This window comes from Streptopelia decaocto (genome assembly GCF_964273445.1).
Source record: "Streptopelia decaocto genome assembly, chromosome: 20".
Classification (NCBI taxonomy): domain Eukaryota; kingdom Metazoa; phylum Chordata; class Aves; order Columbiformes; family Columbidae; genus Streptopelia; species Streptopelia decaocto.
Genome location: NC_138675.1, coordinates 6,513,748 through 6,527,636, shown reverse-complemented (window position 1 = coordinate 6,527,636; position 13,889 = coordinate 6,513,748). Strand labels below are relative to the sequence as shown.

The 13,889-nt window shown below is 48.0% G+C and overlaps 2 protein-coding genes across 2 annotated transcripts in view; both read right to left on the bottom strand.

Annotated features, from left to right (window-relative positions):
- Nucleotides 1-129: 129 nt before the first annotated feature.
- On the bottom strand, nucleotides 130-5,339 carry LOC309448520 (putative glutamate receptor). The gene is made up of 7 exons (XM_082070144.1): nucleotides 4,654-5,339; nucleotides 4,149-4,375; nucleotides 3,796-3,893; nucleotides 3,102-3,319; nucleotides 2,294-2,519; nucleotides 1,476-1,723; nucleotides 130-1,044 (listed from the first exon to the last, which is right to left on the bottom strand). The coding sequence occupies exons 1-7, from the start codon at nucleotides 4,837-4,839 to the stop codon at nucleotides 943-945; spliced, it is 1,305 nt and encodes a 434-aa protein (XP_081926270.1). The 5' UTR covers nucleotides 4,840-5,339; the 3' UTR covers nucleotides 130-942.
- A 3,613-nt stretch (nucleotides 5,340-8,952) lies between these two features.
- PLCH2 (phospholipase C eta 2) overlaps nucleotides 8,953-13,889 on the bottom strand; it is a 57,798-nt gene continuing 52,861 nt past the window's right edge. Inside the window, exon 23 of the mRNA XM_082069901.1 lies at nucleotides 8,953-12,455. Coding sequence (XP_081926027.1) covers nucleotides 10,708-12,455 — 1,748 coding nt within the window. The 3' untranslated portion in view covers nucleotides 8,953-10,707. The remainder of the gene's footprint in view (nucleotides 12,456-13,889) is intronic.

Here is a 13,889-nt window from a genome sequence, read left to right as displayed (position 1 = left end):
CTGCCTACTCTGCCAGCACTGACCTGGCACCTACCAAATAGTTTTTAAAGTGCTGAGTGACTGACGCTGCATTTTCCGTGCCAGCTTCTAAGCTGACCTAAAATCTTTCATGCTCTTTGCAGTTAATTTGATGGAAGGACTGATCCACCCTCTTGCTTAAGCCGGGTTTCAAACAGAGCTGGGGTGATCTGGGAGCAGCAGCCGCCCCCCACGTCACCAACAGCCGGACTCTGGGAACTCCTGTCCCTCCCTCGTGGTTGGGTTGACGGCTGGAGGGGAATTCTGCTGCCAAGCTGTGTGAATCAAGTCTCACAAAATTACCCTTAAAGTGAACGTGCAGGGCTTTATTCAGCTGTTTTCCTGTCACTGGCATGGAGTTTGTTACCTCCGGTTCCTTACTGCTGGGACTGATCAGCATTAGTCTCTGTCCATGCGGGGCTGTTAAAGCCATATCCAGTGACTGGATTTGCATTTTCCCTCCGTCAGATGTGCAGTATGTAAATGGAGTGATTTAACCTTTGCAAACCAGCATGTGCATCAGTCACCCCGGCTTTACATTTCAGGATTGTACCTCACACTGAAATTAGTAAGCGAAAGCTTCAAATTAACCTCTCTCAAGTCACTCCTACAGCATCCATGTACTTACACAGTGAACTTCTCAGCTAAACACAGATCCACCACCTTGGCCATCTCAACTTGATTTTACCGAGTTGTTAATCTCCCTTGTTTTTAACAGTTACACTCTGTCCCTTTTCAATGTAAATTCTTCCAAACCACTACATATTCTTCTGTATCCACCACCAATCCAGAAGTGCTCTGTGTGTGTCATTAGAAAACTAACACTCTAGACTTGCAGAAAAACATGTTTCTACACTGATGTAGTTCCTATGAAATACATACAGTATAAATCTAATACACGCCCATTCCTTAAGCTAAAAATCCTTAAGCATTAGCCCTCCCTGAAGTCTCCTGGCTTTGTCTTGTATTTTCTTTTATACGAAGACGAGTGCACATTTCTTCTGTGAAAACAGAGCAGCAAGATTTCTGAAAAACAGAAGGGAAGGAAACAAGGGGTGAGTTGTTCTGCATCACAGGATCCACGGTTCAGGGGTGCAGAGCCCAGCCGGTGGCAGGGATGGAGAGCAAGAACACCGAGCTGCACGCTCAGGTACGGGCGCGCTTCCATTTACACGTTTTCCTGCTTGTCGACTGACTGAAGAACAGCCACAGTTCAGAATAAACTAGTTATTGATGATTTCCTGGCCTCTGTACACAGCACATTGGGAGGCAGTTTGGCTGCCCAGGAGTTACAGTAAATGCTTCTCCTTCATACTTTTGGGAGGAGAGGGAGTTATTTTATTATTGTTACCCTGTTTGGGCCACTAACGCCCAAGCTCTGGAACGCAGAGCTCCGCAGAGCAGCGTGTCCGTGCTGAGCAGCAGGGACGCGGACGGGAGGTGGTGACCGTCCCTACCTTGGCGTGTCCCGCGGCGCGTCTGCTCTTGTTGGACAGCTCGGCCACGGCCGCCAGCACCCCCAGCGCGAGGCCGATGGCCAGCGTGAGGAACAGCCCGCCCAGGGCCTGCGGCTGCAGGGGGCTCCAGCGCTCCCGGCTCTTGTGGAGGCAGCTGCTCTCCCACCACTTGTTCCGCAAGTAGTCGAGGTCGCCTGATTCGCGCAGTTTGAGGACGGCGACGGAGAGCTGCTTAGTCCACCGGGATGCTGGCAGCGGCACAACGAGAGAGAGGAGAGTACGGGAGAGATCAGAGCCGCGGTAACATCATTATGCAACCGGCTGCTACGCTGCCCAGCAGGGTTACCTGGAGCTGCAGCCGTTCTGCAAACAACGCAGCAACGTAAGCCCAAGGCTTGTCTTAGGTACCAACCACTCCTGTCCCACCCACAGAGGGACGATAATATTTGCAGAATAGTGACAGAGTGACGGTACTTTGAGAAATAGCAGCAGTCGTGCTCCACGGGGGAACAAACTGCCTGTCCCGCTGACACTGGGAGCTCGGCATTACCGGGACTCAGACAAAACCCACAGGAACCAATGACGCCCCTGAGAGCTGCATTTTTTGCATATTACAGTTCAAAGGAAATGTCAGCACTAGTGATAGTTCACCTAGAGAATGAAACCCTGCGGGAGCGGGGTTACCAATCAGTGCAGATTATTAGTGCGACTGCAGAAAGCACGGGCAGCTTTCAGGACTCGGCTGTGTGGGGCTTTTCGCTCTGTCAACCGTGAAATCCAAGCAGAGAAGCGGGACAGGCGCGGCTGCAGTGACTGACCCTGGGCAGTGGCGATGCCGAATCCTCTGGCTCCGATAACCTCGGGCGCCCTGATCAGGTTGCAGTGCCTGGCGGCTGCGAGGTCCTGCGAGATGGACTCGCCGATGAAGGCGTAGTTCGAGTCCATCACGCGCTGAACGGCTTCCTGGTAGGTTTTGACTAACACGTGGTCTCGTCTCTTGTCCATATATTCGTAGATCATCTGATGGATGGGATTCTTGGAGTTCTGCAGCCCAAAACAATCCAAGTGTCAAACTGAAATGTAAATCGATCATCCAGAAAAAAAAATCTGCATATATGTGTAATAGTTGCAAAACATTTTGGAGAGTAAGAATACTTAAAGCACTGCCCTTGGAGCCCTCTGTCCTGAGAACTGGCACGCAGCTAGCACAGATTCCTCTCTAATGCACAGTGGTACAGGGATAGAAGTATTAAATATTTCCCAGCCATACCCCTTCAAAACCAACCTCTGCAGGCATCCAGTTAATGCACCCAGAGGTGACCTACGTCAGTCCTTGTATTCAAGGCACACAAAGATACCCCTCAAGACCAGCACCACTTTCTTAAGAGAGAACACAGTGTAAAAATATCGGTCTCTGCATACTTTTCTCTCTGAGAAAAGGTGGAAGAATAGATGAACAAAACAGCAGACAACAATCACATTATTTGAAGTATTACAGGAAAACGGATGGAGTCTACAGTGATGAGGGTGGGCGGTGTAAGGATGTATAGGCAGGAACTAGACAACTTGGTCCCAGCTTAGCGGTTGTACAGCTTGTGTGTATGTGCACAATTCAATTCTCTGCACCTTGAAGTAGTAAAAAGTCGAGGAGCCCTCCAGCGTCCCGAACTCCAGCTTTCTTTGCTTCACAAGGTCTTCGAAGGTCTGGACGGGCAGCTGCTCGCTGCCGGAGCTCAGCAGGGCGGTGAAGTTGGCGATGTAGGCGGCCAGCAGCGCGATGGTGAAGAGCCACCAGACTGCGGCGATGACCCGCACGGAGAGCGCTTTGGGACGAGGGGTGACACCTGCACGGTAAAACACACGGGGGGTGATGTACGGTGAGACAGAGCTGAAGAACTTTACATCCAGGAGCCCGAGTTAGACTTCCTTTCAAATAACTGCAATAATAACTTGACCAAACTGCAAAACTTGCCCTGCAGCTAATGCACAAGACCCACTATGGCTGGTTTGAACTGTGTCGACACTGCATGCAACGCAGAATTTAATCAATAGTGGCCGAAACCACCACCACTCCACTCTACAAAGCACCGGTGCTGTGGTGAGCTTGATGTTCCGCAGGACAACTGGCACCGCAGAAAAATGTGCATTCCCCAACTGAAGCCAACCATCTGTACAGCTCCGACAAGTCTCTAATCAAACCCCAGACTGGGAGTTCCAGTGCTGTCGAGTGTCCCTGCTGGAACAGCTTTTCCCTCGGCAGGCGGCGTTACAGACGGAGCTGGATTTACCCTCAGCTGAACACCCCATGGCCCCGGCTCACCCTGCAGCGCAAGAGCTCCTGCTCCAAACCACAGGCTGTTCAAGAAGGTGAAGTGGTTCTCCTCGTTCTTTGGCTCATTCCACTCGCAGGGGCTCAGTCTGCGGGAAAACGACAGGATAAAAGCAGATATTCAGGGGGAAAATAGAAACAGTCCTGCAGTGTGACTGCGGCAGAGCAGATAGCCTGGAAATGCCCCTTCCTTCCAAGGCAGCTTTATCAGCCCTGGTTCTGGACCTGCACAGAATGTTCCTCAAAGCAAAATGCACCCTGGTACTTTCTTTAAAACTGAGATCTCTTCACAGCTGAGAAATCACTTGACTTGAACAAAATCTGTGAAACAAACTCAGTTATACCTGGCAACAAGAAAGAGGCAGAAGCAGGTCAGCACATAAGCAAATAAAAGGCCAGTCCAGGTCTCCTTACTGAAAGGAGCCAGGAAGTGGAAGAAAGACATCTCCTGCGAGATGGTGTCTTTGCGAAGCAAGATTCCAATGCCGGTCTGCAGGAACGGGGTGGTGAAGGACACCACCTCCTCCCTCGCGGACGTGACGGTCAGCGGAGCCACCGCGATGTCTGCTTCCTGGGGGGTGAGATTAAACACACGTCAGTCTTGTCTAACAAACCAGCAGGCACGTTCCTTTCTGTTTCTGGCTGCAGCACCTACATGACTGAGAGCTGCACACAGTATTTGTAGGCCAAAACCAACTACAAGTCTTGCTATTCATTAGTTCTAGACAACAGGCAGGATGCCTCCATGTTGCTCAGTCCCTGAGCAAATTCTAATGGAGTCCAAGAGCTGCCAGCACTGTTCTTTCTTTCTAGAGCAGCAGTTTGTCAAAAACATAAGTTAGAAATCACCTGTCTCAAAATTTCGCCAATCATCCCTGTCCAGTTGCCACTGGAAGAGACGGCGCCGTACTGCCCGTCGCCCACCACCTTCACCCTGTAGCTGAAGTGAAGCATCGCAGCGAGCGCCTTCAGCAGATCCATGCAGTAGCCCTCCAGTTCTGCACTTCTCACCATGACGTAAGGATCTTCCTGCATGTTGAGGGAAAAAGATACAATTGCCTTCTCCCACAGTCAGTGCAACTGATTGTGAATTAAACTGTTTTGGGCCTTTCACAGCCCTCGAATCCTCCTGGTGCAAACTACAGGCAGTGTGCACGTCTGCACCCCTGAGCCAGTGCTCTGATGAACAGGGGTATCGGTGTCAGACAGCCCAAAAAACCACCTGCAAACATATGGGTGGAGGAAAAGAAGGCCAAGTGTAATTCCAGCTGCCTCGCGGCCACTGTCAGTGCTGTGCCACTGCCTTACCAGGATGGTTGTGACAGTCAGCGTTGGAAGACCCTCTTCTGGTCCCCTTGAGCCACTGCCCTGCAAATCAAAAAAGAAGAAATAATGGAATTTCAAAGTCCCAGATGTGGCTCCTCTTATTACATTGTACCTTGGGGTGGGTGTGCATGTGTTAAACCAGACTTAAAACCGCCCCTGTAAGCTGCAGCTATCTCACCACCACTGCTCCCTAACAGTAATGAATAAATCACACGTATTTCACTTCATTGTGTGTTGTCAGCATACTTTGTCCAAATAAAAACCCCTTTAAATATTGTCACAATTTCAGACACACAGTGCACACAGTCTTCCAAAGAGATCAATTCATGTTGTTGACAAATTAGCAGCTAATTAATGTCTCATTAGAGAGCAATTCCAGGAGATAGAACAGTAGGAAAGGTGAGAGGAGGAGGAGAGGAAACATGGACTCGTGGAACGCTGAGTTCACCAGTACATCTTCCAGCCTCACGGAGCCGCACAACTCAAGATGATTTCCCATCAGCCTTCCTCAGTAACTGCACCAATGCGCTCAAACATACCTTGCTCACGGCATCATCCTTCCTCGCAGCACCTAAAAGAAAGAATTAAAAATCGAGTTCTTGCAGGGCTTACATTTGCAGCTCCTTAAAAGTGAAGTTTCATGCACTGATTTCATACTGCGCTTCAATAAACAGAATGATTACCCCTGACTCTCCAGCTCCCAGTGCAGGCGACTTGCAGCAGTTTTGCCAAGTTGGTTTCCTTGTTCACAGCACAGAATTAGTGACAAACAGGAGCAGAAACAGCAACAAAAGGTTCTGATTGTAACTTAAAGACTATGGCTGTCATTCACACACTGAGGATGGGATTCTGCAGAATCAATGGCTTTAGTTCCCTCTCGCCCTCCCTGCCAAGGTGAAAATCCAGCTCTCCCGCTGCCTCACGATTTCCCCCAAACTCCCGCAAAACCTCATCTATGGCCCTGAGGAAAAGGCCTGTACACAACCAGAAGTTCATCAGCATTAAGCTTCCCTTTTCATAATACTCAGGAGAAACCCTCAGTCAGTCCTGCCTCAGCTGCAAGACAGATACACTATAATGATGCAGATACAAAATTAAAACCACAGTTGTGTCAATATTGATTGCCCAGGATTTTTTTCTAGAATGTGCACAGCATTGCTCTTCGGAATCAAAGAATTCCCAGTGCAAAAGCCGAAAATCCCTCTGGATAAAACAAAAAATTTGGGGTGTTTTCACTCTTTCAAGCAAAAGCTGCGAGTTTCTCATTAAATATAGCAACATATTCATTCATTATGTATCATCCATTTTTCAGTTTTGCATTTTCTGGTCTTGTGCTGAACTCTACATTCTTGTAAAACAAAACCTGTTTTTTCCCCTCTCCGCTACACTTCTCCACGGGAGCTGGACATCTTCACAAAGGAGTTCTCTTGTCTCCCTTTAGAACCTCATTAAAGCCAGTAAAAGGTTTTTGAGGCTCCTTTTGGAAGACCTGCTGTGGTGTCTTGGAAGCAAACAGGCTGTTCCGAGGCCGCCAGCCCCCCGCAGCGCCGCTGGATGCAGCTGTTCAAAGCCCCATTGTGAGAACGCCTGAAAGGCCCATAAGGAACCAAGCTGCAGCACTAACTCAGAGTTCACGGCAGTGACACTTCTCAGAAGCCAAGTCTTCCTTGTGAGAATCCTTTGTGAGAGTTACAAAAACATGAGGCAAAAAGGAAAAAAGAGGCTCATCCCTCTCGTTCCCCACAGGCCGGTGGCTGCGGGAAGCAACCGTGGCTGCACAAATCAGCCTTGCCCTTATGCCTCTGCTCCGAGCGCACCCAGCTCCCTGCTTAACTTACCGAGAAAAAGCTCGTAGCGCTCTTAACCACCGGCCACCTCACCCCAATTTTCTAGCCAGCTGTCCCTCTCTGGGCTGGTCCCCTTGCCTTCGTGTCCTGTGCCAGGAGACGGCTGAACTAAAGAGGCAGCGAGGGGTCGGGTGGATCACGGTTCTGGAGCACACTGGGAAACTCAGGAGGAGAGAATTCTCAGGATGAGAGAATTTGGCCCTCAGCACAGAAGCAAAAGTGTGTGAAGCGCTGCTGGGGCAGCTCCACAATCCCCAGCTCAGGGCAGAGGTGTGTGTGTGAGATGGACAGGAGACAGCAGAGGAAGAGAAGTTGCTCTTCCAACCCTCTGAACAGAGAACCAATTTTTACCTTCCAGTAATTTTGTGAGGCCAAGCTACTCCTTAGCCTGAGTCTGGGACACAGCACCAAGCAGACACAACAGGATTAAAACAAGAGCATGTGCTGCTCAGGTGCACCAGCAAGCTCAGCTCCTCAGGGCGAGCAAAGCGGGACCCAGGCTCCCGCTGCTGCCCCCGCAGAACCCGGGGAACGCGGGGTCACCTCTGTCTACAGAGCCGACAGCCCCAACGCGCTCATCACCTCCTCTTCCCTAAGCACGGTAAAGTCACAGCCACAAGCTGTCACAAGGCAGGACCTGCTGGTATCTTAATAAGCAATTCAAAAGCAAATTCTTAGATCAAGACAAAATCCTGTAATCTCTAGCAGTGAAAGATTGAAAGAATTAACACTCTGTAAAGAACAAAACCAGATTTAGACGCAGCCAGCATTTTTGGCTCATTTTTCTCACCTGCTTGGCTTGATTCTCTCAGGAGCAGCGTGGTTGTGATCACACAGAACACGAAGTGGAGACCTGTGGCCATCGGAGCAGAAGTATCCACTGTCTAAAGGAAAACTCCTGCTAGAGATGAAAGGCAAGCAGTTGAAGCTGGGTGAAAACCATCCTCATTGCTGGGTGAAAAGCAGTATGTCCTGGATTTTCTGCACCTTATTCTGGAGAGGCCCAATTCAAACAATGATCTCCAGGTACGTACTACAAAACTATCTTATTTCAATTGCCCTCTTTCAAAGAATAGCTAATCAGAGCAGGTAATATGTCACTTGCATCGCCTTGAAAAGAAAGAGTTGTTAACATGCTGGTTGCTGACTGTCTGAAAGAACAAACAGAGTGTAAATATGTGCAAAAAAAGAGTTTTTGCAAAGGCTACTACACTTCCCCAGTTCTAATTTCGTACTAGAGTAATTTAAAGACAAACAGAATAAGTTAGAGAGAAATAACAGGAGGGCAGAGGGGTTTACTGCCTCCCTGTGTGTAAAGTGATCCTTAGATCCCGTTTAAATTAACCATCGCAATAACCATTCACCATCTACCTGAGGAGGCACCACCAAATTTTCTCACGCTGGCTTTACAGCCAAACCAAGGATTTAAAAAGTTACTTTGCTAGAATCAGCTCTCACTCCTCAGGTTTTCAGTCTTTCAAACTGTAAAGCAAAAAGACAAGGTTACTCCTCGAGCAGCGCTCTGCCCGCAGTGCGGGAGGAAGGCTCCGGAACTGGGAGCGCGGTGGGAAGGACGGACACCCGGCAGCGGGGAAGGAGACGATTGTCACACACAGGCATCCATCCTTGTCACCCAGAACCACCACAGCAGCGACTGAAGGCAACATCTCACCTCCGCAGCTCCTTCGGCCTCTCCCAGCTCCGTCTGTCTGCCTGGGTACCAGCAGAAGCAACTCGATGAACAGGCACAATGAAGCTGCTGGAACACTGAATTTTCACAGGCGTTACTCGCTGTTTTAAAGAGAAAAGAGAGGGAGGAGCCAGCTGAGGGGCTTCTGCAGAATGTGCCAGCTCGGACCGCAGCTTTGGGTTTGGGGAACGAGAGGAGGCGGCTGCACCCAGCAAAAAAACAGCGTTTGGAAGCAGTTTAGTCCGGCAGCTGAATACCACACTCAGAACATACTACTGCTGGCCTGCTGTGTGGTCTCCTCAACCTTGATGATGACACAGGGCTGTCTGTCTTACCTGGAGAGCTGTAACAGAATAGATTAGCCTTGGATTATGTCTGTTCAGCTACTAATTAAGTGAGTTCTGCTAACATGTTCACCTGCACAGCAACCCCTGCCTGCCAAAGAGCCCACCTGGGAACAACACACCACACAATGCCCGGCTCCGCCAGCACCTGCGTAAACCTGAGCTGGGTCTGAAACCGCTACCGCTCTGAAAAAGACTAAAATCAGATGTTATCCCCTAGACAATTTTTAAAACCAGGCAGATAGATTTAACCACGTTTGTATACCGAACTTCTAGACAGCACAGAAGTGTTCTGGCACAGCTAGAGAGTCAGGAGCTGGAAGGTTAAATATCTTTATTTTAGTAGCGTAAGGTGGTTTTACAAACAGATGTTTAGATTTTGCAATATACACAAAAGAATCATTACAAACAAAAGCAAAATATCCTCTCTAGTAATAGGGACCCTCTGCAGCCTGAAATAAAATTAAACCTCTGTTTCTCTTAAAAATGCATCTCAGTAAACATTCTTCTCCATCACTGATAAAATGTACATCTATAATAAATGACACAATAACTGGGGGTGGGAGTGGGGAACATCCCTAAAAATAAAAAGTAAAAAAAATGGGGAGCAAAAATTATTATTCTGTTTAGGTTGGTATTTAATTCTAAATATATCCATCTAAAAAAATTAAATATCTTTTTTTTTTAAAACATATCATTGAAAGTTTTTTCGCATGGCAGTGCAATACAGAAATAGTAAAATTCATCCCAAAAGTGCTATGTACAGCAGCATTGTTAAAACACCACACCGCAGGGCCGGTGCTGTTTCCAAGACAAGACCAGCATGCGTCTTAGCCATTTCTGAATTGAAGTCGGAGGGTATTTCCTGTCTGGTTTTGGTAATTCCCTTCTCTCTCCTGTCTCGTTCCCACAGATTATGTTTTGAGACAAGAACAGTCACAGTTCAGTTTAAGTGTGTGCATGTGTACATATATGTGCAGACATTTGCATACACATAGATGTATAATATATAGTTATATATATATAAACAAGCTTAGTTTAAAAAAGCATTGCTTTGGAACATAGTGAGAGCTCTTCTTCAACAAGGGAGACAATACAGATTTTCATTGAAATAAACAGGTCCATGAAGGAAGATGGACTTTATCTACTACATTATTAATTAATGAAACAGTGTCACTGCAATTTTGGCTATTGCCCAGAGAAGACACCCTCAGAGGCCTCAAAATCTTCCAAAAAAGAAAGCAGAACAGGGAGCATGATTTTAAATCCAGCCTCTTTTCATGGATCCACAATTTGCAAGAGCAAAGTTTACCTTAGCTGTCATTAACATCATGTAGAGATTTAACTACTATAAGCAGCAATTACTGAAATTAGTAAAGAGCAACTTGCAAATGCAAAGAAGTGGCCACACACAAAGGAGGCCAAATCTGAGGCTGGGAAAAGTGTATTCAAAATAAAAAAGGGGGTCAGATGATTAGGACTATAAAAATGTGTCTCTGATTTCACTTGATTGTTTTATTTGCACAAACTGCTGACGAATTTAACACAACTATTCTTTTGGAGTCATGATGTTAAGTGCCCTTATGATCGAGGGAAGGCCAGGAAGCACCGAGCCGTGTGAGGATATTTTGTGCCTCTCAGGTCACTACGCTTTGTTTGAACAGGAATGTAAACATCGCCTCAGTGCTGCCCAGAATTACAGTTTCAGCATAAAGAAGACTTCTGTGTCAGCGTCATATTCAGTTTGGTTCTTAGGCTGGGATGTAAACGCGGCAGGAGAAGCTAAATCCATACACAGGGCTTTGGCAACGCTGCAGGCTCCCTCGGGGTTCCCGCGCTCCTCCATGGGGCTGGCGCCCAGCTGGCCCCGGCTCTGCAGCCGCTGTCTCTCCTGCGCCTGCCTGGCGCGGTTGGCGATGTACCGCACCCTGCTCTGGCTGCGAGACGAAGACCTGCGCAGCAGGCCCAGGCTCTCCCCTTCCTCCTCAGACTCGGCTGGATCGAGGCTGATCGGGGACGTGATGTCGTTTTCCTGCTGAAACGCCGTCAGCTTCTTCAGCTGCTCGGTCAGTTCATCCTGGGATTTGACGGAGGATCTCAGGCCCGAAGAGCGGCGCTGCTCCCGCATTGATCGCGTGACAAAACTCCTGCTGATGCTACGGTATTTGCTTTCAAAAGTGCACACAATATCATCAGAGGTAAGGTCTCCAAGACTCTTGGATTTTGCCTGGTTATTGCCAACCATATCCTGTGCTTTGGATTTGTTAGAAGACTGTCTGAGACTTTCCATGTACAGCCTGCTCCAGGTGTGCCTCCTAGGAATGGATGAGAACGCATCTTGAGGACTCCTGGCAAGAGGACGGGGACACAAGTCATCTGCTGGCAGCTGGCCAGACCTCAGGTTGGGATTGGATTTGCTCTTGCTCACCATGGGCATCTCGTTACTGGATGCTGTAGCCGAGCGCGGGCGCATACCCTTTCTTATGGCAAGCGGCTCAAAACTTTCATGACGGATGCCAAGATCCGGGAGGCTTTTGCGAGCTAGATTGGGCAGAGAGAGATCGATCACAGTGTCGTTGGAGGACATGCTGGAAGAGGAAGACATGCTGTCACGATGACTGCTGCAGTCTAGCTTGCTCCAGATCCGGTCGTTGACAGTGGCATCAAAGTACACTTCTGCTGCTGGAGACAGGCTACCTGGAATTTTTATTAAGGCTGAGGAGTCTGACATCTTCAGTCCTTCACTCTTTGGCCTTCTTACTAACACGTAAGAGTTTGTCTGAGAAACAGGAACAGGCAGAGCCTGCACAGCCTGGGCTTTCTGGAAAGCGTCTGGAGGCAAAGCTGTCTGTGTGCTGTTAATCACGTTGTTTTGCTGCAGTAGCTCAGCTGCTGCACCAGGTTTTTGGCCTTTGGATTCAACGGTGCTTTTCATGTCCATTAATACCTGACCCAGTTTGTCACTTTGCTTCTGGCAGTTTTCAAGAGGCTGGCCAGCAGTCTTACCTGCTGCTGCCACCAGCCAGGCTTTTGGAGTACGTGCTGCCAGTCCACACTGATCTCCGGCTTCACCGCATGCCCGCGTCCAACCATTTTCCTTGCTGAGACACCCTGTCATGCTTGTCCTCACATCTTCTTGGCCTACTAAACCTGTGTCAGCTGCTCTCGTGACTCCCTGCACTTGGTCTTCTGCAGCCAGGCTTGTTCTTTGTTCTCTAGTGAGCAGAGATTGTGGAGGCTGGTTGGACGTGCTGCTCACTTCTGATCGAGATTCGGAGGAATGATCAGACACAGACCCTTCTTCAGAATCACTGCAAGGAGTAACGGGTCGAGGGAAGAAAAGGCCGGAGTGATGGTTTTCATTGGCAATAACAGGCTCTTCAGTGATCGTTTCTAGGCTGCATAAAGAAGTGACTGACCTCTGTATTGAAAAATGGCAGACATCTATTTGGGAGACAGAAAAAGACAGGGAGAAGAAAAAACAGATACAGGGTTAATTACCTATTACAAATTGCAGTTTAGCTGAAGATTTATTCTTTATGTGGTATCATTTTGTTTTTAAGGTAGTAGTTGCATATAATAATAAGAGTTTTTTAAAATAACTTATGATTTCAAACGCCTGGCTAAAGGCAGCAAAAACTTCTGCTCATTCAGTTTTAGCTGCCCCAAAGCCCCGTTGCTTTCAAAAAATCTCAGTCCATGCACAGTAGCACCATATTACTTTTCTGATCACCTTATTCAAACAACTGTACCCAGCACTTTCTTTTTGACCCTGTATCCCCTCTCATAATCTTTTCTTCCTCCACCATCCAGCACCACTTGAATTGCTCTTTTCCTTCCTCCCAGCACTCAAACATGAAGAATCACAACAGCCACCAAGTACCTGAAGAAAATGTTCCATCCGTCTGCAGTGTTTCTAACCTGCACCCTAAGAGCCAAAGCAATCACTCCAAAATAGTGCTTCCCACGTCTCCAAACCACAATGCAAACATGCACTCGAGAACTAGCAAAGCACAACTAAGCCAGGCAACAACCTCAAGAAACAGGAGCAGATCATTATAAGGCAGTAAACAAACAAAGCCCAGGACTACAGGCAGCAGGGTGCTCGAATCGGTGACACTCAGCAGACAGTTACCTTTGACTTGCTTGTCCTTTCAGTTCTTAACTAGAGAGAGGGAGTGTGCATGTAGAATAATAGGACAGAACAGAGGAAAAATCCAGTTAATGTAGGGAAGGCAGGTGCAGGTAACAGGATAAATTAGAGCTGAGGGTGGGGAGGGAAACAGACACACTTTTGTAGGATCCTAAGAATTTCTGACCAACCAGAGCACTCAATGGAATCCATAAACAGATGGGTATTAAGTTCGTTACTTTGTCATAGAAGAATAAAAGGCAATATTTGGTATTGTTCAAGAAATGCACTCCGCTGCACTGGGGAATGGAAGCTAGACTCCTCTTCTCCAAGGCCGTTTCCTAATGCCATGGAAAAAAATCATCTACATCACCAAAAATTGCCAAGGAACTACTGGGCCTTTCCTTTCAGCACCAGCATTTCCAATCCAGCGTAGTGACAAGAAGCTGCCAACAGAAACAGGGCGTCGCTGGCCTGTGTTACATCAACCGGGAGCGTGAAAAGGGAAGAAGGTGCTTGTGCCCATCAGCAACACCCACCATTCACAACAGAGCTGGATTTCCAGTAGCTGGAGGAATACTGGGAGGAATCCAGTGCTGATCAGACTAACGAGCTCTCCTTCCCCCTGCCCAAGCCATCAGCACAGATTAAGCCAAGCTTAAAAGGCAAAATGTTAGAAACTGTCATGCTGTTGCCGTAAAAAGGACAAGTAGAGACTATAGCTTCCTGTCCCATCCTTGTGGCAT

Excerpts from the sequence above, each read along its gene's own strand:
- LOC309448520 (XM_082070144.1), bottom strand. The coding sequence starts at position 4,839 with ATGCAGGAAGATCCTTACGTCATGGTGAGAAGTGCAGAACTGGAGGGC. Across the intron at positions 1,724-2,293 it reads CGGCATCGCCACTGCCCAGG|CATCCCGGTGGACTAAGCAG; the intron begins GTCAGTCACTGC and ends TGCCGCTGCCAG. Across the intron at positions 1,045-1,475 it reads GCGCCGCGGGACACGCCAAG|AAATCTTGCTGCTCTGTTTT; the intron begins GTAGGGACGGTC and ends TCTGTTTTTCAG.